A 24,261-nucleotide genomic window follows, 5' to 3' on the forward strand; every position below is an offset into this window, starting at 1 on the left:
TGATGGCTCTCGGATTGCCCATGGTGTCGAGTGCGTCTTCATCATTGGCACTGACGTTTTTCGGTATCAGCTTCCGGTACACTGCTCAGTATTTACAGCAGAGTCCTTTGCTCTGTATCAGGCCGCAGAGTACATCCAGCGACACAGGCTTTTCAATTATGTCCTCTTCTCAGACACTCTCAGTGCCCTTCAAAGTCTCTGTGCACTGTACACTGCTCATCCCTTAGTGCAACGGATCCAGGAAAACGGTCACTTGCTCACTCTATATAGAGGCACTGTGATGTTTATGTGGGTTCTTGGTCATGTGGGTCTGCCAAGAAATGAGGCTGCTGGCACTGCTGCCAAGGCTGCAGTCCTCATACCTCAGCCCACTAGTTCCTATATTCCCACTGATGATCTCTGTGATGCTGTCTGTCAGGAGGTGGTGTCACTTTGGCATCACCATTGGTCCTCCCTTCGTGATAAGCTCCACATTATTAAGCCTCTCCCAGCGGCTTGGACGACCTTCTCTCTGCCCTCCTGCTGTGAGGAAGTCATTTTAACTAGATTGCATACTGGGCACTGCATTTTTAGCCGTTGCCTTTCGTGAAGTGGTGCTCCCCAACCACTTTGCGTACATTATGCCCATATTTTAACTGTCTGCCATTTCCTGACAGAATGCCCATTTTTTAACTGTTTACGTTCCTACTTGGGTTTTCCATCTGAGTTATTGGCTGTTTTAGTGAACGGCACGTGGGCTGTCAACCGGGATTTTACTTTTTATCCTTCATAGCAATATGGCAAAGGCCATTTAATTTTTAGTTCTGAACCTCCGTTTCTCTGTAATGTATTTTATAGACCTTTTTCCATGTCCCTGTTTTTAGCTGTCTTCTCTTGCGTCTATTGGGACTGACATGTAGTCGTTTTTAACTCCTCTCTGTCTTCGTGTTCTATAGTTTTGATTTGGGCTCATATGACCCCAGTTGTTTCTGTGCCCGAAAACAAAACAATCCAATCATAAGGCACCTCATCACAATTAGGCTTACATGTACAGTGATTTAATGTACAGACTGCTGTACTGCCAACTCTGTCCAAAGAGTATTTGGAAGACCAGAATCGATAAGCATTGTTCAAGCACTTTTCACTATAGATCTGATTTCAGATTTAGATTTACCATTCTGCTCTGATGTATATGGTGAACCAGTTTCATGGATGATACCAGGCTTCTTGAAGTGGTTATGAAGCTTATAATTAACCAAGTCTGTTCCATTTACAGTACTAATAACTTAAAGCTTAATCCTTTCTTTCCCTTCCCCCAACTGTTGAAGCCCTGAGAACATAGAAGCAACATCACTTGGTCTTGAGAAAATATACAAACCCATATGAAGTACAGTCATCTTCAAATACAACAAAATAGTTGGGTCCACCTAGTGATGTGACCTAGTGATGTGTGTGGTATCTCTCCACATACATCAGCATGAATAAGTTCTTCTGGAGCACAGGCATGAGTCTGAAAACTTGATCTAAATCCCTTCCTATGCAGTTTATATCATATTGACATGTTTCACAGAAAACTTAAAAGCTTACATAAGGCATTTGATTTTATTTCTGGAATCAAACCACAGTTGGGCACTTTCTTTAAGTTTTTGGAATGGACATCTCCCAACCTCTTGTGCAATAAGTCAGATGATGCACAATTTCTTGTTCCACATTGCCCATACAAAATAACATCCCGTAACACTGATTTTCAGCTTTTACACCACTTGCCCCCAGCCCCTCACCAAGTACATTGATCTTATTGTTTGTTAAATATGACTTCCAAACTAGTTACACACAATGTATTTTCCAGTGTACGAGGTTCCCTTACACCATTTACTAGTGCATTCAACTTGACTGATCCAATACCTTGAGCATTCACGTTTGAATTATCTCTTATGTGAACAGGAACTTCAAACTTCTCTTGTGGTTTAAGCATTAAAAACCATTCCTTGTGTGACATCATGTGTTTTGATGTAGTGCTATCAGCAAGTCAAACATTTTCACAATTAGTAGCTGAAATGTTCCTAATTTCTGCACTCAGAGCTTGATACTTCCATAAATGAAAATTACCTCCATCAGATTTTTTGGTGCTGAAAAGCTTCATTCACTACATCTTTTACTTTTTCACTTTCCAAGTAAAGCCTTCAGTGTAACTGAATGCCCTTTGGAGATTTGATTGATGCAAAGAAAGTAAAGCCTTATCACAGTAAATTAATGTTTTTCTGGTGTTATTACCTATTGGACAGGCTGTGATTAAATTGTAACAATATATGATGAATGAATTTCATTTCTTGAATAAAACAAACACACTCAAGGCACAGAACATTTCCTTGAAAACAATGTAAACATATGCAAAAGAATAAAGACCGTGTGCTGGTCAGCAGCAGCAAAGATAGTTGAACATCAGGTAGACAAAGACATTGTATCAGCACAGTAAGCCATGCTAGGCAATACCTGCAAATGGTAGAGAGATATTGTAGCCATGTCGATTGTATTTGACTAGGTTGCTCTTTTGTTAGCTGTTGTGCTGCTCTTATATCAGTTTGTGGAGGCTCTGTCTCTTCCTGTACTTGTAATGGCCCAATGTGAGCTTGCTCGTCATGATCCATGAATTCTCGTTTGTCATCATAAGTGATCTCCAGGCATATGTCATCAACTTCTTGTGTTGCTGGTGTTGTGCTGCTACTAATTGAATGTGACATCTCAGGATCCATACATAAACTTTCTGATTTGTGGGGTAAAAAGCTTTTGTCAGTTCTCCTTGGTACTCAACAAATATAACTTTTTGGGCTCTGGCATTGTGTCAACAGTTTTTAGATTGTCTCTCTTGGATCTGCCATTCTGTTGTGGTGTGTATGGAGTGGTAATTTCCAGCTATACTGCAAGGTTTCTGAGAAGCTGTTTCATGTCACAATTAATGCACTCAGTAGTATTGTTCACAGACAGTGTTTTGATTCTTTCACCAAACTTGTTCAATGCTAGAGTGTTAAATTCATGAAACTGATAAGTATTATTTGATTTGTTTCTGAGAAAATAAATGATTGTGTATCTAGTTGCATTTTTTAATGTGACAAAAACTTTGCACCCCCAACTGATTCAAGTGATATTGAACTGCAGATGTACAAAAGCATAAATTCACAAGTGTTTGAAGAACAAATTATGTCTTAGGTGTTGAAGTCTAGCTGACAGGGCTATATTAAGGCCTTCAACAATCGCCTTGACCAACATATGCTGAAGTGTCAATCTTATTGACGTGCGTGTTTTGCATACCACTGTTTCAGGCTATACATTGCAACAATTACTTCATCACTTGCTCAAATGGATTTCATAATGAAAAACAACCTGTAAATAGTGTTTCCTTGCTGCACAGCTTCTGCCGCAGTATCATTGTTGTGCAGTAATATAACTTGATCTTCTTCAAAAAATGCAGAGATTTTCTCTGAAGTACATATTCTGATACTAAACAAGTTCTTGTTAGTAGCTACTATGTGCAAAATACAAAATGTATAAGATGTACCTCACTCCATTTATCGTCAACTTATTTGTTGACAATTTTAGTTCCCATTCAGGTGATTTCACATTCTTTATTATTGTTGAGTGATACACGTTCTGTTACAGACCAAAACTACGAGAAATATACCCATTGAAATATCAAGTGACATAACATACCACTATCCATCAACTATACGTCAGATTGTATTCGAATCGTTTCACACAAGTCTCACATGACATTTTGGCAACAGGACATATTTTATCTGTCGAGACAATAAGTGTACTGTCATATATGTCTTTGACACATTTATGTTTCGCCACACATCACTTTTTCTTCCAGCAGTCCTGAGCAAAATGACCACACTTTTTGCTGTAAGAATACTCATATTTTTTGCTGTTGCTAACAGTTGGTTTTATGAGATTAAATTGACTTTTTATTTTGCTTAGCGATCACAAGTGCCGAAAACTTACCGAATTTATCATCCATGACCAATTGGTACTCTACTGTAATAAGCATTCCATCAGTATTTCCACATTTTGTTGATCAGTTGGCATGCTATTTTAAATGCATTGTACCTTAAAGTCAATGATACGGTGATTTGCATCATTGTCGCTACGTCTGATACACTTTCTCAAACATTTTGGAGCTGCGATGGCAGATTTTGGACTATAGCTATGTGCATAATGACCAAATCATTTGTATCTATCTGATGGACATGAAAATGCTACATTAATGTTAACTTACTTGTTTCTGATTGTTAGTTTTGAACAAAACTCAACTTATTCCAGAATGCATATGTTATTTCACAAGCTAATGGTTTTTACAATTGATCTTTGTCTAATGATGTGGAAATTTCAGTCTGGAACCACATGACCGCTACGGTCGCAGGTTCGAATCCTGCCTCGGGCATGGATGTGTGTGATGTCCTTAGGTTAGTTAGGTTTAATTAGTTCTAAGTTCTAGGCGACTGATGACCTCAGAAGTTAAGTCGAATAGTGCTCAGAGCCATTTGAACCATTATTCTCACTCAATGTTGCGATACACCTCCCACAAAATTTCTTCAGCCATTGTAGATTATTTTTTGTTAAAGCACATCACAAGCAGGGTAACAATATTTTGCCTAGTAACTACAACTGACAGTGTTTCTCTGAGTAACTTCTCGTGCTACCACTTGTCCAGTTCTCTCAGGTAAAGCACACACTGGGTCCATGACCCAGTGTGTGTTTCTTTTATAGATCATGCCATGTAGGAAGGCAGAGAGTCACGGCAACAGGTGAGTTTGGAGGGGATGATGTTTCTGTAGCGCAGTGGCAGTGTGTGAGCAAACCATGTCCACTTTGCCAGTGTGTGTTGCTGCACACAATTGTCAGGTGCATCTACCTGTGAACATGGTATTATACATTCATATCTATGAGAAGAAAATAAATTTTAAAACCGATTTGAATCAACTGTCTGCATGAGAGATGTGCTGCTCCACAGCTTGCGTGTGATGCTGGAAGGCAAGAACAGCTGACACAACTTTATGAATATGTCAAAATGCAATTTTTCTCAAAAAGAGAATTGTATAAAGCTAAGGTCATCGAAACTGGCTACAAGATTTATCATCAAACACCAACCAAAATCATTATTAATTTTGTGTGTGTGTGTGTGTGTGTGTGTGTGTGTGTGTGTGTGTGTGTGTGTGTGTGTGTGTGTGTTTGTTTGTGTGTGTGTGTATTTTTGCCTGCAGTTACGTGTAAATCACTGTACACAAAATAAAATTACTGGTAGCAAAGACTCGGGCAAAAGACTATCGTGTAAATGGTCAGTGTGTTGAGTGAGAGACCACATTTATGATAAATGGAAGAAGCAAACAACTAATCATCTTCTTAGAATAAGTCAAGGGAATGCTTCATGATAACATTGAGAACCACTGATATCTCAACGGGTAATCTCTCTGTCGTTTTCCAGTTTGTGCCTTAAAAATGACTGGGGTTACCTGTCAAGATATCAGAGTTTTTGATTACTTTCATTCTTGCAAGTCATTAGAGCATAATGCATGCTGGGAAAAGCTAAAATTTCACAATTAGCTAGCTCCTTCTCCTTGGGCAATAAGTTCAAAATTGTAGTTATAACACTCAAAAGCGAATGCCTGCATACTCCTTAGGGTGAAAATTACCAATCAATAAATGATACGAAATTCTCATGTACTATTAAATTGCTGTGTTGACAAACAAAAACATTTTTTAATTCACGGGTCATTAAAACCAAGATTTATTATTACCTTACCTTGTACCAATGTCTAAATCGTAATACAATCATGACTGCTGTCTGAGTCCATATCTGAACTTATGATTACAAATTTGTGATGATAGGTTCAAGGTTATATCAGTGGTAGACAATGAAAACCTTGTAACTCTATTTTGTTAAATTTTACAGGATAAGCAAAAATGATTTCTTAAAAAATATAGAAAGTATATCTAAAAAAAGATGATGTGACTTACCAAACGAAAGCGCTGGCAGGTCGATAGACACACAAACAAACACAAACATACACACAAAATTCAAGCTTTCACAACAAACTGTTGCCTCATCAGGAAAGAGGGAAGGAGAGGGAAAGACGAAAGGATGTGGGTTTTAAGGGAGAGGGTAAGGAGTCATTCCAATCCCGGGAGCGGAAAGACTTACCTTAGGGGGAAAAAAGGACGGGTATACACTCGCGCACACACACACATATCCATCCACACATATACAGACACAAGCAGACATATTTAAAGATAAAGAGTTTGGGTAGAGACGTCAGTCGAGGCGGAAGTGCAGAGGCAAAGATGTTGTTGAATGACAGGTGAGGTATGAGTGGCGGCAACTTGAAATTAGTGGAGATTTAGGCCTGGTGGGTAACGGGAAGAGAGGATATATTGAAGAGCAAGTTCCCATCTCCGGAGTTCGGATAGGTTGGTGTTGGTGGGAAGTATCCAGATAACCCGGACGGTGTAACACTGTGCCAAGATGTGCTGGCCGTGCACCAAGGCATGTTTAGCCACAGGGTGATCCTCATTACCAACAAACACTATCTGCCTGTGTCCATTCATGCGAATGGACAGTTTGTTGTTGGTCATTCCCACATAGAATGCATCACAGTGTAGGCAGGTCAGTTGGTAAATCACGTGGGTGCTTTCACACGTGACTCTGCCTTTGATCGTGTACACCTTCCGGGTTACAGGACTGGAGTAGGTGGTGGTGGGAGGGTGCATGGGACAGGTTTTACACCGGGGGCGGTTACAAGGATAGGAGCCAGAGGGTAGGGAAGGTGGTTTGGGGATTTCATAGGGATGAACTAACAGGTTACGAAGGTTAGGTGAAAGGCGGAAAGACACTCTTGGTGGAGTGGGGCGGATTTCATGAAGGATGGATCTCATTTCAGGGCAGGATTTGAGGAAGTCGTATCCCTGCTGGAGAGCCACATTCAGAGTCTGGTCCAGTCCCGGAAAGTATCCTGTCAGAAGTGGGGCACTTTTGTGGTTCTTCTGTGGAAGGTTCTGGGTTTGAGGGGATGAGGAAGTGGCTCTGGTTATTTGCTTCTGTACCAGGTCGGGAGGGTAGTTACGGGATTCGAAAGCTGTTTTCAGGTTGTTGGTGTAATGGTTCAGGGATTCCGGACTGGAGCAGATTCGTTTGTCATGAAGACCTAGGCTGTAAGGAAGGGACCGTTTGATGTGGAATGGGTGGCAGCTGTCATAATGCAGGTACTGTTGCTTGTTGGTGAGTTTGATGTGGACGGACGTGTGAAGCTGGCCATTGGACAGATAGAGGTGAACGTCAAGGAAAGTGGCATGGGATTTGGAGTAGGACCAGGTGAATCTGATGGAACCAAAGGAGTTGAGGTTGGAGAGGAAATTCTGGAGTTCTTCTTCACTGTGAGTCCAGATCATAAAGATGTCATCAATAAATCTGTACCAAACTTTGGGTTGGCAGGCCTGGGTAACCAAGAAGGCTTCCTCTAAGCGACCTATGAATAGGTTGGCGTACGAGGGGGCCATCCTGGTGCCCATGGCTGTTCCCTTTAATTGTTGGTATGTCTGGCCTTCGAAAGTGAAGAAGTTGTGGGTCAGGATGAAGCTGGCTAAGGTAATGAGGAAAGAGGTTTTCGGTAGGGTGGCAGGTGATCGGCGTGAAAGGAAATGCTCCATCGCAGCGAGGCCCTGGACGTGCGGAATATTTGTGTATAAGGAAGTGGCATCAATGGTTACAAGGATGGTTTCCGGGGGTAACAGATTGGGTAAGGATTCCAAGCGTTCGAGAAAGTGGTTGGTGCCTTTGATGAAGGATGGGAGACTGCATGTAATGGGTTGAAGGTGTTGATCTACGTAGGCAGAGATACGTTTCCCAAGTGGAATGTTTCCCTCTATTATATTAAAATATAGAAAGTGATAGACGTAACATTGCTACATGAGTAATTACATAGTAGAAGCCTAGTTATTGACAAATTAGAAAATCCCACACACTTTCAAATCTCTCTTTGATAAAGAAGCTACTAGTTTCTGGAATTAAGAGATTTTCACAGACATATGGAGTTAAGAGGTTTTCATTGCCTACCACCAACATCTGCCTTCACCTCTTTATCAAAGACCTCTTCCAAAAGCAATGCAGCATGCAGCGTCAATCTGCTCATGCTGAAGGGAAGATGCTGTCTATTACTTCATGCTCAAGCATTTATTAGCTGCATTGTCTTGTTCTTTTCCACCACATAATTTTTAACCAGTGCCCAAATTAATCCAACCCGATTATACTGAGAGGGGTATGGGTTAAACACAAAATTGTGTAACCCCATTCATGTGAAAAAAAAGAAGAAGAAAGAAAACAACAAAGTTTGTACATGTTGTCGAACAACTCGTCTAAATTAACGAGCTGCAGGAGTTCGATGCAAGCCTGATTTATACTGTGCAGAGCAGTTTTATATTTTAAGCCAGAGCACAATACCTGCTTTTCTGGTGTTTGTACTTCGTTTTCTGTCTGTAACAGCATTGACCATTACAGTAACCAACTTCAGAGCAAGATATGGCAAGAACTATTTAGTGAACCAGTTCTTGAAATTGACAGCATTCATTTCCACATTTTAATCGCTGGTGCTCTCTCCCTCTCTCCCTCTCCCTCTCCCCCCTCCCTCTCCCCCCCTCCCTCCCTCCCCCCCTCCCTCCCTCCCTCCCCCCCTCCCTCCCTCCCTCCCTCCCTCCCTCCCTCCCTCCCCCCCTTGCCCTTCCCCCTCTCTCCCACTCTCCCCCCTCCCTCCCTCCCTCTCACCTAAATACAAGTTTTATCTCAAGAACAAAACTAGAAGAAGAGCCGTAATGCTTAATAATTGCCAAGAACTTTTTCCTGTGAGGACCTTAAAACCACCACACACGATTTTGATTCACCCATGTCTCACCAAGGTGATGTGCTGTTGAATGACCTTCTTCTCTTATTATGTGCATTGTTCCAAGGAATGTGGCTTGTGCTATCACCTTTTCCATTGAAAACTTTCGCCCATCTTTCCTTTTTACATAGTTGAAACCAAGGCCTTTTAAAATTCATTGTACTGATGAAGTGCTTGCTTTGAAGGCAATTTTATCATGCTCAACTGTAACAAGTTTTTGTGATCATACATACCAAATACGGAGTGCCTTAAAACACTCTTCTCAAAACCATTCATTTGTGTTATAGCTTTCATGCAACATGAAATCAATATTTCCTGGTGTTTCCACAGCTATTCTCTGTACAGTTCATTCTTGTATCTTCAAAAGTTGACTAAAATGTCAAATAGGAGTCCCACTTTCAGATTCACATTTTAAAAAGCTATAAACACAGTAAATAAAACTTCCTGGCAGATTAAAACTGTGTGCCGGACCGAGACGCGAACTCGGGACCTTTGCCTTTCGCGGGCAAGTGCTCTACCAACTGAGCTACCCAAGCACGACTCACACCCTTTCCTCACAGCTTTACTTCTGCCAGCATCTCGTCTCCTACCTTCCAAACTTTACAGAAGCTCTCCTGCGAACCATGCAGAACTAGCACTCCTGAAAGAAAGGATATTGCGGAGACATGGCTTAGCCACAGTTGGAAGGACAGATTCAGCATATTGAAAATGGTCGCCGCCAAACTGGTCTACAAGCAGGTGGACCATCCATTTGTTGGGCATGCAGCCCAACATGATGTGCTTCAGTTCAGTGACTGCATTACAGTGGTGCTATATAGATTCTTCCCACCACCACCACCACCACCACCACCAGCTGCCACAGCCTTCCTGAATTGTGCAGGTGGGAATTCTTTCACTACAACATTTTATCCTTGATTCCCATAACCCCTCTGACCTCCCTACCCCTACTACAATACATATGCTTCCAACGCACCTACAGGTCCTTTCCTCTATCCTGCTTCTCTCCTCTATCCTGCTTCTCTCCTCTATCCTGCTTCTCTCTTCTATCCTGCTTCTCTCCTCTATCCTGCTTCTCTCCTCTATCCTACTTCTCTCGTCTATCCTGCTTCTCTCCTCTCCTCTCCCTCACACCACACAACTTCACTGTGCTGCACCTAGCAGCCCTACCCTGTCCCCACCATATCTATGCACACTTCCACAGGCAGCATGAGCATCTCCCCCACCTGTACTCTGCTATGCCTTGCCCTTGCCACCCCATGCCCATTCCTTACCCCTACTCTGCTGTGCCTCCCCCTCTGCTCCCCATGCCCCTTCCTTAACCCTACTACCCACCCCCAGCTGAACTGCTGCTCACATCAAACATAGCCACACCCTTGTGTCCAGAGACATTGGCCATGTATATGTGAGCTGTTGTGGTGTGAATGCTTGAGAGTTCTACTTTGGAAGAAGGACTTCATCGAAAAGCTGAAAATGTTCCGGGGTATGCCTCACAATGCAATATCTGATTTTGGAATTTCTGCCTGAGCGTGATGTAATCCAGCTGGAATCTTTAAGTGTTTCTGCACCTTTTACATGTACACTTCCTCCTCCTGTGATTCTTGAACAGAGTATTCATTATTACAACTATTTATTCACAACTGATACAAAAGAGTATGTTTGCACCTGTTACTGTCCTTCAGAGTAGTCACCAGCATTGTGTAGAACCAGTTGCCAGCGATATGGAGGGTGTAGTATACCGTTAGCAGAGCCTTTTCTGTTGATGATGCGAATGGAGCGGTCTAAAGTTATGGTGATTCTCGTGTACAACTGCGATGGTGTTATCCTAACGCATTATGTTCCTCCAGGCATACTGTCAATGCACAGTATTACTGTTTGTTTTTGGAGCATCACCTGCAACCAGCTTTGCAAAAGAAGCGGCAACACTTTCTGCACAACCCACCTGTCTGCACAACCCACCTGTCATTTTGCACGACAATTCACGGGCACATGTAATAGCACAAGCTGTGGCTGCTCTGTTTAGTCGATGGGACTGGGAAGTACTGTACGATCCACCTTACTCAGCGGACTTAACTCCTTGTGACTTTGATTTGATTCTGAAGATGAAGGAACCACTTCATGGCATTCGCTTCAGTACTGTTCCAGAAATTCAACAGGCAGTAGACCGCTCCATTCGCACCATCAACAGAACAGGCTCTGCTAACGGTATACCACACCTTCCACATCACTGGCAATGGGTTCTACACAATGCTGGTGACTACTTTGAAGGACAGGAACAGGTGCAAACATGTAACTCTTTTGTATCGATTGTGAATAAATAGTTGCCACTATTTAAGTTCCAACCCTTATATATTCCTTGTGATCTGTACCTACTTTTCACTTCACTTCCATGATGAAAGCAATATTGCAAATAAAGCAAGAAAACACTGCTGACCATCACAGTTGCCATTAATACTAAAGAAAATTGAGGAGGAGGAGGAGCAGAAGAAGAAGAAGAAGAAGAAGAAATTAGCAAAAGCTCTCTCTTCTATGATGATGGAGTAAGTCATTCATCTGAACACTTAGCTGATAACCAAAGAAAAAACTGTGTGTCAAAAGTTGGCAGAATGAAATGTAATGTTTCACTTTCAACAAGGAGAAAAATTGTATTATGAATTTCCCCGCAGTTCACAGAAATAGAAGATGCCACAAATGGCAAAAATGTTTGATCAGGTTGTTACCTTGTAATTGTTGACTGATTAAATTGTTAGCAAACAAGAAAAAAAAAATTACTTTGTTGTCCCACACACCATACAACATCCAAATGATGTCAATTGCAATAATTATAGAATATCTTAACTAGAACTGTCATCTGAAAATGAGCTGATTCGAAACAGGTGATAGTACTGACACACAATATTTAATAGTGACTTGTGGCTGTTTTACTTTCAGTAAGAATCATCTTGTATCAGCACACAGTCAGTGTCTCATTACAATATTTTTTGATGTCATAAGAGGTGTGTTGTCATTAATTTGGCAACAGGTACCATAAATAGCTCCTCTTCTCCTATAATTTACTTCGTGATCCGCTCTCTGTTCATGAAGTTCCTCCTTCTCTATTAAAAAATCAAACATGGTGTGCAAATAAATTGGTGAGTAAAGTGAAGCTAAGTGGTCCAGGGAAGCCATTTAGACTGGCAGTCTTATACAGTGAAAAGTGAAATCTGATGAACAATACTCAATCAACATTCAAAAACTGCAAGCTTGCTATAAGAAGTAGATATTTCAGAAAAAAGTATACAATCACCAGAGTTTATAGCAGTTTTAGTAACACATGACAGACCTTCCACAGCTTCTGTAAACCCTACAAATGAAACATTTCTTTTGAAAAGTCAGTGGATTCTAGAGATATTTAAATTATAAATAGCAATTTTATGATTATTAATATTATTTTAAATCATGGTGTTTGAAGTTCATGAGGAAGTAGTAAAACATTTACCCACTTTTTAAACTTATTATTTATTTTACTTGTAGCCAGATACTACAATTTTTCAGATGATTATAATTAGTAAACAAACTAGTAATTTTATGAACTTGGAAAAATAGTGATGAAGGCATTAAAGCAATATTTACCATTAAAAGCAATAAAAATTAAAATCTTATCAGAGATATCACCTTATCTAGTAAACTAGTAGAATAACAGGTAGTCATGAGTTTACTCTGAGACTAAACTGAAGCCATGGATTCACATACACTGACTGTGTGTCTTTTTTTTTCTGTACCATTTAGTTGTATAAGTGTGAAAAAAGTAAGTGTATACATCTAGTTCCAAGTACATAGATTTAGTTTACAATAATTGCTTCTCTTTTGTTGATAGATACATTGACCCTTTTGACATCCCTGAAGTATCTCTTCCGTCAAGGGATCTATAGTATATGACAAATGAATGAAGGAGAAATATTTATACCTAAGAGATGAAGATTTAGTAAAGCCTTACTGCACTATTATTTTAACTGCAGATGATTGCATGTCTTTTAGTTTATTTTATGCTTACAGGAAGTCATTTGTTTTATCACTTATGAACTTCCTCATTGCTGGTCATAAGAAAACTCATTCTATTTTATTTTTAGGTGAAAACAATGACAAGGCCAAAAGTAGTTCGTGAAATGGTGCCTGGACGAGTGTTACTGATTTCTCACAAAGAACACGTCAATAAGTTAGCACTTCTGCTATCTTTCTCATCAGACTACAGACGCTCTTTATATAAAGTACTTGTACTCTGTGATTCCATATCACAAAACAGTTCAGGAGAGATACGATTGGAGGTGAGTTTAATGTTTGTTTCTTGCCCTGTAATTTTTGCCAGATTGCATAATTCGAAACTGGAAGTGTTTCAGTTATATGTTGGCCATAAATTTCTTTATTCATCATCTAAGGTTTATGTACAGAACTTAAAAACTTGTGTGATATATAAATATGTTTTTGGTTCTTTTGGAAGAATTATCAAGTTATTAAAAATACAAAGAAAAAGTAAGAACATCATTTAATTCAAGTTTTAGTTCTATTGACTTTTCAAGATCATTGTAGTGTAAAAGAACTGAATGAGTCGTAATTAAAATGAGATTAGCTTGCATAAAGGACATTTTCCTACCTCATTCCAAGTTAAATTTCTTTTGTATCTGGTGTGCACTAATAGTGCTGTGTTGCAATGTGAAAGTTGCTGTCTGGTCTTCCAATTGCTAAATTATCAAATATTACGGTATTGGTTTTCTTTTGGTTATGGAGTAACAATGACATAAATGTAAAGCAATTACTTTGTATAAGTAGTATCTAGTACTTTTTCACAGATCAAAACTCTTATAAATGGATAAATTGTTGATTACTTATTTAAAGAAAAATTTACTTAAGAAATTTGTTTTAATTCATGAGACAGATGAGCTGGCTAGTATCTAATTTTAGCAGATGCAGCTCTCAACACAGGCTATAGAAACACATCAGAATGAATAAAAAGTAATATTCTCAGCTTTTGAACCATGTGTTTCTTCTTCATTGCAAAGAGAAAATTTTTGTGTGAAGTCGTAGATGAGCAGCAGGTAACTAAAAATCCAGATACGGACTCACAAAATATGAGAGGGAAGGAGATAGAGATCAGTTACTGTTTACTTCCCATCTGCCCAGTGACCTTTGTCTGTCTGTATGTACTTCTTTCCTTGTTTGACACCTCTATCTTATAGTGATAAATTTTGCCTCCCTATTGCCTTATAGCTATCAGTTTTTGAATAATCATTCTCCTTCCAACCACACACCAACTACATCTACATTTCCTCTCCTGAAGAAAAAGCCAAATGCTACAGTGGTAATTTTTATTTATTGTGCACGCAGTATTTCAGTAATGCAGTTTACTAAATGCAAAAGCCAGTGCACATTTTCCTTCATTCTCTAGCATGTCTCAGGGCCATCAGCTGCCACTTTAAAGGTCAAAACTTAATTTTATGTCAGTAATAACAAATGAATTATTGCAGTATCATACTAAAACTTTTTACTACAATCGTTTTACTTCCTGGTTGACAGAGCTTAACTTCATTTAAAATTACTGTGTTCAGAGATGAAACTCATTTTGCGACTTTTTACTTTCTCCCTTTTCACCACTTTGTTATGGTGTGAATTCACGTGGGAACTACTGAATGTTGAATCACATAAGACAGGCAACCCACTGTAAGACAATATGCAACACAAGTGAAAAGAAATTTGTATGATGTTAAAAAAATGAAAATGTAGCAATCAAACAATGGAAAGTCCAGTCTGGAATAACAAGAAAATGAAAAGGATAAATTGCTACTTACCACATAGAGGAGGATTTCAGTCACAGACCGATACAATGAAAAGACTACTAAACTTTTAGCTTTCGGACAAAGAAGTTCTCCTTCAGAAGCAGAAAATAAACACAACCACCTCCCCCCCCCCCCCCTGCGCCACCCCCCCCCACACACACAAAGCAAGTACACCATAGCGGAGTGGCCAGAGATAGCAGCCATGTCTGCATGAGGTGTGCTTGCTTGTGTGAACACATGTGTTTTCCTTTCTGAAGAAGACTTTGGCCAAAAGCTCATTTTGTAAGAGTCTTTTCGTTGTGCCTGTTTCCAACTCAAGACGTCATCTTTACAGTGAATAGTAAATGTTTCATAATGTTGTAGAACTTTTACTTATTCAATACAAAGCTGTCATCTAACATAAAGTGCAAAACTGGGAATCCATACCATTTAGAAAGAAAATTATAAACATACCTCTTTAGCCACTCCTTCAACAAATTATTTTATCATCTAGGTTCAAAGATTAAAAATCACTGTTAGGTAAGTAGCAACTGTAAATTTATTGTAAACATGTCTCTGTTCTCACAATTTTCTTTGAAAAATAGCAAGTAAATGTTAAGCTAACAGTTGGATATAAAAAAAAAACAGTTAATTAAATAACTAAGGAAGCAACAGTCTTTTTCTCCAAAATTGTGGCTTTTCTCCTGATTTACTATTTTACATTTAGCTAGCATAAGCACAAATTGTGTAGAGTTGTATAGTAGTAGCTTCTTTGTAATATAATGTATAGATTAATATAATAGAGGGAAACATTCCACGTGGGAAAAAATATCTAAAATCAAAGTTGATGTGACTTACCAAACGAAAGCGCTGGCAGATTGATTGACACACAAACAAACACAAACATACACACAAAATTCAAGCTTTCGCAACCAATGGTTGCTTCATCAGGAAAGAGGGAAGGAGAGGGAAAGACGAAAGGATGTGGGTTTTAAGGGAGAGGGTAAGGAATCATTCCAATCCCGGGAGCGGAAAGACTTCCCTTAGGGGAAAAAAAGGACAGGTATTCACTCGCGCACACTCACACATATCCATCCGCGCATACTAGACACAAGCAGACAATAGTAAAGGCAAAGAGTTTGGGCAGAGATGTCAGTCGAGGCGGAAGTACAGAGGCAATACCGAGCGAGGTGGCGCAGTGGTTAGACACTGGACTCGCATTCGGGAGGACGACGGTTCAATCCCGCGTCTGGCCATCCTGATTTCGGTTTTCCGTGATTTCCCTAAATCGCTCCAGGCAAATGCCGGGATGATTCCTTTCAAAGGGCACGGCCGACTTCCTTCCCCATCCTTCCCTAATCCGATGAGACCGGTGACCTCGCTGTCTGGTCTCCTTGCCCAAACAACCAACCAATCAACAGAGGCAAAGATGTTGTTGAAAGACAGGTGAGGTATGAGCGGCGGCAACTTGAAATTAGCGGAGGTTGAGGCCTGGCGGATAACAAGAAGAGAGGATATACTGGAGGGCAAGTTCCCATCTCCAGAGTTCTGACAGGTTTGTGTTAGTGGGAAGTATCCAAATAACCTAGACGGTGTAACACTGTGCCAAGATGTGTTCGCCGCGCACCAAGCCATGTTTAGCCACAGGGTGATCCTCATTACCAACAAACACTGTCTGCCTGTGTCCATTCATGTGAATGGACAGTTTGTTGCTGGTCTGCTGGTCATTCCCACATAGAAAGCTTCGCAGTGTAGGCAGGTCAGTTGGTAAATCACGTGGGTGCTTTCACGCGTGGCTCTGCCTTTGATCGTGTACATCTTCCGGGTTACAGGACTGGAGTAGGTGGTGGTGGGAGGGTGCATGGGACAGGTTTTACACCGGGGGCAGTTGCAAGGGTGGGAGCCAGAGGGTAGGGAAGGTGGTTTGGGGATTTCATAGGGATGAACTAAGAGGCTACGAAGGTTAGGTGGACAGCGGAAAGACACTCTTGGTGGAGTGGGGAAGATTTCATGAAGGATGGATCTCATTTCAGGGCAGGATTTGAGGAAGTCGTATCCCTGCTGGAGAGCCACATTCAGAGTCTGATCCAGTCCCGGGAAGTATCCTGTCACAAGTGGGGCACTTTTGGGGTTCTTCTGTGGGAGGTTTTTGGTTTGAAGGGATGAGGAAGTGGCTCTGGTTATTTGCTTCTGTAACAGGTCGGGAGGGTAGTTGCAGGATGCGAAAGCTGTTTTCAGGTTGTTGGTGTAATGGTTCAGGGATTCCGGACTGGAGCAGATTCGTTTGCCATGAAGACCTAGGCTGTAGGGAAGGGAGCGTTTGATGTGGAATGGGTGGCAGCTGTCATAATGGAGGTACTGTTGCTTGTTGGTGGGTTTGATGTGGACGGACGTGTGAAGCTGGCCATTGGACAGATGGAGGTCAACGTCAAGGAAAGTGGCATGGGATTTGGAGTAGGACCAGGTGAATCTGATGGAACCAAAGGAGTTGAGGTTGGAGAGGAAATTCTGGAGTTCTTCTTCACTGTGAGTCCAGATCATGAAGATGTCATCAATAAATCTGTACCAAACTTTGGGTTGGCAGGTCTGGGTAACCAAGAAGGCTTCCTCTAAGCAACCCATTAAACCTCAAAATTCCAATCAACACAATCTGGAACCACAACACCCTAATTCAGTAGTTAACCTTTCCTCCAAACCTCTCTCCCAATCCGAAACCTCTGTCCTATCCAGAGGCCTCACCCTCATCCCCACTCCCAGATTCAACCAAATAGCCCTCGTCAAAGATTTACTGTCCTACACTCGTACTCTCTGCTGGAAATATCACTTTGCCATGAGGAAAAATGATCCTAATCCTACTCTTAATGATCCAACTCGCCAAGACACTATCCAAATTGAACCCTGCCTGGAACAGTTCCATCCTCCGTCACAGCGAGACCCACCTCCTCTTCCTCAAAGTCACCCTCTCCAAACCTTCCAGGAATTTCTGACTTCCAGCCTTGCCTCTCAATCCTTCTTAAAAAACCTTAATCCTACTCCCAACATCACCACTGCTGTAGCCCAGGCTATCCGTGATCTGAAGGCTGACCGATCCATCGTCATTCTTCCGGCGGACAAGGGTTCCACGGCCATGGTACTTGATCGTCGGGAGTATGTGGCTGAGGTACTGCGTCAGCTTTCAGACAACACTACATATAAAGTTTGCCAAGGTAATCCCATTCCTGAAGTCCAGGCGGAGCTTCAAGGAATCCTCAGGACCTTAGGCCCCCTACAAAGCCTTTCACCTGACTCCATCAACCTCCTGACCCCACCGACACCCCGCACCCCTACCTTCTTCCTTAAATTCACAAACCCAATCATCCAGGCCGCCCCATTGTAGCTGGTTACCAAGCCCCCACAGAACGTATCTCTGCCTATGTAGATCAACACCTTCAACCCATTACATGCAGTCTCCCATCCTTCATCAAAGACACCAACCACTTTCTTGAACGTCTGGAATCCTTACCCAATCTGTTACCCCCGGAAACCATCCTTGTAACCGTTGATGCCATTTCCTTATACACAAATATTCCGCACGTCCAGCGCCTCACTGCGATGGAGCACTTCGTTTCACGACGATCACCTGCCACCCTACCTAAAACCTCTTTCCTCATTACCTTAGCCAGCTTCATCCTGACCCACAACTTTTTCACTTTTGAAGGCCAGACATACCAACAATTAAAGGGAACAGCCATGGGTACCAGGATGGCCCCCTTGTATGCCAACCTATTCATGGGTCGCTTAGAGGAAGCTTCTTGGTTACCCAGGCCTGCCAACCCAAAGTTTGGTACAGATTTATTGATGACATCTTCATGATCTGGACTTACAGTGAAGAAGAACTCCAGAATTTCCTCTCCAACCTCAACTCCTTTGGTTCCATCAGACGTTGACCTCCATCTGTCCAATGGCCAGCTTCACTCGTCCATCCACATCAAACCCACCAACAAGCAACAGTACCTCCATTATGACAGCTGCCACCCATTCCACATCAAACGCTCCCTTCCCTACAGCCTAGGTCTTCATGGCAAACGAATCTGCTCCAGTCCAGAATCCCTGAACCATTACACCAACAACCCGAAAACAGCTTTCGCATCCCGCAACTACCCTCCCGACCTGGTACAGAAGCAAATAACCAGAGCCACTTCCTCATCCCTTCAAACCCAGAACCTCCCACAGAAGAACCCCAAAAGTGCCCCACTTGTGACAGGGTACTTCCCGGGACTGGATCAGGCTCTGAATGTGGCTCTCCAGCAGGGATACGACTTCCTCAAATCCTGCCCTGAAATGAGATCCATCCTTCTTGAAATCCTCCCCACTCCACCAAGAGTGTCTTTCCGCCGTCCACCTAACCTTCGTAACCTCTTAGTTCATCCCTGTGAAATCCCCAAACCACCTTCCCTATCCTCTGGCTCCTACCCTTGTAACCGCCCCCGGTGTAAAACCTGTCCCATGCACCCACCCACCACCACCTACTCCAGTCCTGTAACCCGGAAGGTGTACACGATCAAAGGCAGAGCCACGCGTGAAAGCACCCACGTAATTTACCAACTGACCTGCCTACACTGTGAAGCTTTCTATGTGGGAATGACCAGCAACAAACTGTCCGTTCGCATGAATGGACACAGGCAGACAGTGTTTGTTGGTAATGAGGATCAGCCTGTTGCTAAACATGCCTTGATGCACCGCCAGCACATCTTGGCACAGTGTTACACCGTCCGGATTATTTGGATTCTTCCCTCTAACACCAACCTGTCAGAACTCTGGAGATGGGAACTTGCCCTTCAGTATATCCTCTCTTCTTGTTATACGCCAGGCCTCAACCTCCACTAATTTCAAGTTGCCGCCGCTCATACCTCACCTGTCTTTCAACAACATCTTTGCCTCTGTACTTCCGCCTCGACTGACATCTCTGCCCAAACTCTTTGCCTTTACAAATGTCTGCTTGTGTCTGTGTATGTGCGTATGGATATGTGTGTGTGTGTGTGTGTGTGTGTGTGTGTGTGTGTGTGTGTGTGTGTGTGTACCTGTCCTTTTTCCCCCCTAAGGTAAGTCTTTCCGCTCCCGGGATTGGAATGACCCTTACCCTCTCCCTTAAAACCCACATCCTTTCGTCTTTCCCTCTCCTTCCTTCTTTCCTGATGAAGCAACCGTTGGTTGCGAAAGCTTGAATTTTGTGTGTGTGTTTGTGTTTGTTTGTTTGTGTGTCTATCAACCTGCCAGCACTTTCGTTTGGTTAGTCACGTCATCTTTGTTTTTAGATATAATGTATAGATTATTTTGTACAAACTATTTATCTGTTGTTAAAGTATACCTTGATTTGCACCACATTCCTGGAGGTTCTCGATCTTGGTGGAATCTATGGAATATAATGGATGGGTGGATTGATGGATGCATAAGTGAGTGATGAATTGATCAGTTAGGTAGTTTTAAAATCTACCTGCACAAATGATTTCACAATAAAGGGGAAAAGATAAAACATACCATCAAAATCATAACAGTGAAAAAATGTTCATATGAGTAAATTCCACATATAACAACTGAAATCTGTTGTTTCATGTGAGAAAAAATTGCACAGTTACTACTTATGAATAGATTTTTTTAAAGAGATAGCTGAACATAAAACAGTGTCATGATATACTGTCTGCAACAATTTTTTTTTTCACGTATTGATTCATATTATTAAAGTGTTTCTCAAATTTTATGCTGAGATTTAGCTTTTGTGTTATGTATTGCATCAACAGTTGGGGACAGCACCCCAGGTATGATATGTAACTACTTTGGCACTAATATAGTATTGGTATAGTGGCTGTGACATCACATTTGATATCTGTCCTCATAGTGTCAGATGACATCTGTATTATGCAGAGTAATAGTTCCACAAATGTAAATCATTTCAAACCTGTCACAATGGGGAAATGAGCAAAGAAAGCTCAGTTCCAGTACCATAACTGAAGATGTGCATTCTGATGAGCATCATCTATCTAGAAAAACAAATTTAAATACATATCTGAAATACCACAGAAGCTACTTCATTGAGTAATCATTAACGTCGCTCAAAATTTAACTAACTGGTAACAGGTAAATTGTTATGTGATACATATGGACATAGTATTGGCACACACCTATTTACATTGTCAAGCAATGGATGAAATCTTCTTAGTTTGTCAACTGAGTGGCAACGTTGTTTTGAACCAGCTTTTCAGTGGATTTCCTGCTCATCATCTTCTGGCAGAGTCACTTTGCTGAAGATGAAGAGTAAGAAACTTATTGAAATGTCAGTTCACCTCAAGGTGATAAGCAGCTGAATCATTGAGATGTTGCTTCAAGATGGTAATGCCACATGATTGATAACCCAAGATTTTATCAGTGAAGTTCATTGAGAAAGCCTGCATTCCCTTAGGACCATAGGAAATAGTGTACACACTGAGGTTATTGTTGTCTGAACTTATTGTGTGGAGGAAGTTGGCTGCTTGTGACAGCAACTGCTTGCTCTGTAGATGTGTGCTCTTTAACATCATCAGCATCTCTTGTTAGAAATTCTCAAGTTCACCAAAGGTGGGATCACAATTGGTAGCTTTCAAGAAAAACAACAGTATGGGCTGTAAACCTTAAAATAATGACAGTAAAAAATAATGGCTTTTGTAAGTACAGTGACCGCATGCTATTCTTTCTGTTGACTGTATTGGTAGTTGTATCTCCTGAAGGTAAGTAATGGGCAACCAATCAGACTGAGGCACTGTTCTCTGCATTGAGAGAAAGCTACACAAACTTTCCTTCCTCTTCTAAGCACTTCTCAGTCTCTCTATTCATCTCTGAGCTATAATGTTTCTCACCTCTTTGGTGTGTATATTCCATTACCGTTGTGACATGTACCAGAGAAACTCACCAAGACTAGTGTGGACCTCATACTTCCTTGCAAACGCAAAGTATCTGTTTTATTGTCTGTACTGGGCATATGCCATTGTTCCAATTCCAATGTAGTACCCTTGTGATGTCAGCCTCATCTTGAATCTATGCTCTGAAAGCTTCAACTATCACACTTTAGTGTGACTTTCATTTGGTTAATGGCAGTCCTGTTCCCAAGAATTCTCCATATCCAACATTATTTCACTGTCTTTTCCCTGTTCCTCCAAATTATATGCTAAAAGTACTGATTCATATACCATTTTGTTCACATTACATTATCTGTGTTTGTTGTGGCTTGTAAAACACAATAAACTAAGTATTTGCACCAGAGATATCATATCATTACTTTTAAATTAACTGATGTGTTCTCTCCTTTTTTAAGGTGAGGAATGAAGATAAAAGTCGGAAGGAACCTCCAGAAAAACCTGAAATTTGGTATCGTATGATGGGCTTGATTGGAGGGGGTACAAGTGTTTTTGTACCTGATGGAGTTGGTGGTCATGCAGTACTTGCAATTGGACCAGCTGACATTCTCGAAATTTCTGATAAAACTGTCAGGATTAGTGTTGAACGTGTAATTCAGGATTGGGATAAACGGCAACTACCAAGATTTAGGTGTGTGAGTATTGTATTGTATATTTATTGGTCCTGTGAATCATACACCTTACAGGGGTACATAATGATATAGGACAAGTCAAATAATTTTGCAATAAAGTTTAGTAGAAAAACTGTTGTATGTTTTTCAGTATACAGCAATATAACTCTAACATATAGGAATAACATTTCACAAATACACAAATTTTACACGCACACATTTCATACTTTCAGCCTTGATTATACAGACACACACATATATGTAATAGACCACATATAATACAGATAAATCTACATGTACACCTTTCTTATTTTGGCCTTAATTGTATAAGCTATCTAAATTTTTCACATATTTATATTGTAGATAAAAATTCATCAACACCATAGTAGCAATTCTGTAGCAAGTAGTCACTCACTGCAGTTTTGAATTTATGCATGCCAGTTATTGCCTTAATTTTTTTAGGTAGTTTGTTATACAGTTTTCTTCCTGCTTGCAAGGGTTGTATGTGTTGTATGTGAAAACTGCATATGTAAACTGATTATTCCTTGTGTTGTATGAATGGATATTTTGGTTTTTGGGAGCAATCTTGCTATTTTCATCTACGATTTTCCTTATAAACATTATTGTTTCTAGGATATGTAGACATGGTAATGGAAGAATATGAAGCTTTTTAAATGAGGGTTTGCATGAAGATAAGAGGTTCTGAGCCTTCCATGGCTCTTATAATTCTTTTTTGTACAATAAAACAGCTTTTGCTGGGTGGTGAATTTCCCCAGCAAATTAAACCATATCTTAGTAGTGATTCTGCTTGGGCATAGTACACATTTTTGTGGCTTGCATTGATGTGCATCCAGCAAGAATTTTTATACTATAACAAATGGTATTTAATTTACTACATAAGTGTTGTGTGTGTTTGTGCCATCTTAGGTCATCTTGGATCCAAACTCCCAAAAATTTGGCGCTGTTTACAATTTCAAGTCTTTCGCCTAACAGTTCTATGGTTGCAGTTAAAGGCTGTTTATTCTGCACGTGTGTGGATGCATAGTGTTTGTTTTGTGTGTGTTTATTATTAACTTGTTCATTGCGAACCATTCTGATACATGTGAAGTGCTCTTTTTTATTTCATTTTGGAGCTCTTCTGGGGTCTTTCCTTTGATAAGTATATTTGTATCATCGCCATATTTAATGTACTTATAGTTAGGGCTGGATGGTTCCAAGTCATTTACAAACAACAAGAACAAGATTGGTCCCAGTACGGAACCCTGCAGCACACCGTATTTAACACACTGTTTTTCTGATTGATAGGAAGTTAAATTTTTTCCTTTTTTGTACAAGACTTCAACTATTTAGTGTCTGTTTTGTAGATATGACTTTACCCACTCATAGGCTGGGCCTCTGACACCAACATTTTCTAAGCAATAGACCATGGTTAATGATGTCAAATGCTTTTGAAAGATCTAGGGATATTGCTGCTATGTGTTCATTTTTATATAGTGCATTTAAAGCTTCATTTAAGAAATCGATAATAGCTGTCTCAGTGGATTTACATTTTCGGAAACCCTGCTGTGTAGCTGAGAAAAGTTTATTTTTTTTCAATGAAATCTAAGAGTCTTTTATAAAAGATTTTTTCAATTATTTTAGAAAAAACAGATAGTAGAGAGACTGGCCTATAATTTGTTATATCTGTTTCTTTCACCCTTTTTGTACAATGGCTTCACTTTAGCCATTTTTAACCTTTCTGGGAAGATTCCTTGAGAAAGTGAACTATTGCATATGTCTGCCATGGGCCTAACTACTAAGGGTGCACATTTTTTAATGGTATGGCCTGGTATGTTGTCAGTACCAGAGGAAAATTTTGATTTTAGCTCCCCTATTGTTTTTAGCATTTCCTGTTCATCTGTTGGGTATAGGAAGAGAGACTTGTTACTAGGGATAGTTTTAATCTGATTTGCAGTGACAGCATGTTGAAAGTTTTGCTTCACCAGAATCTCAGCTGCCTCAGAGAAATAGGAGTTAAAATTATTTGCTATCA

At 40.7% G+C, this 24,261-nt stretch overlaps 1 protein-coding gene across 1 annotated transcript in view; it reads left to right on the forward strand.

Moving 5' to 3' along the window:
• LOC124612794 (helicase SKI2W) overlaps positions 1 to 24,261 on the forward strand; it is a 155,663-nt gene that overhangs the window by 80,172 nt on the left and 51,230 nt on the right. The window contains exons 13-14 of the mRNA XM_047141196.1: positions 13,013 to 13,207; positions 22,017 to 22,249. Coding sequence (XP_046997152.1) covers positions 13,013 to 13,207; positions 22,017 to 22,249 — 428 coding nt within the window. The remainder of the gene's footprint in view (positions 1 to 13,012; positions 13,208 to 22,016; positions 22,250 to 24,261) is intronic.

The sequence above is a fragment of the Schistocerca americana genome, chromosome 4, assembly GCF_021461395.2.
Source record: "Schistocerca americana isolate TAMUIC-IGC-003095 chromosome 4, iqSchAmer2.1, whole genome shotgun sequence".
Taxonomy (NCBI): Eukaryota; Metazoa; Arthropoda; class Insecta; order Orthoptera; family Acrididae; genus Schistocerca; species Schistocerca americana.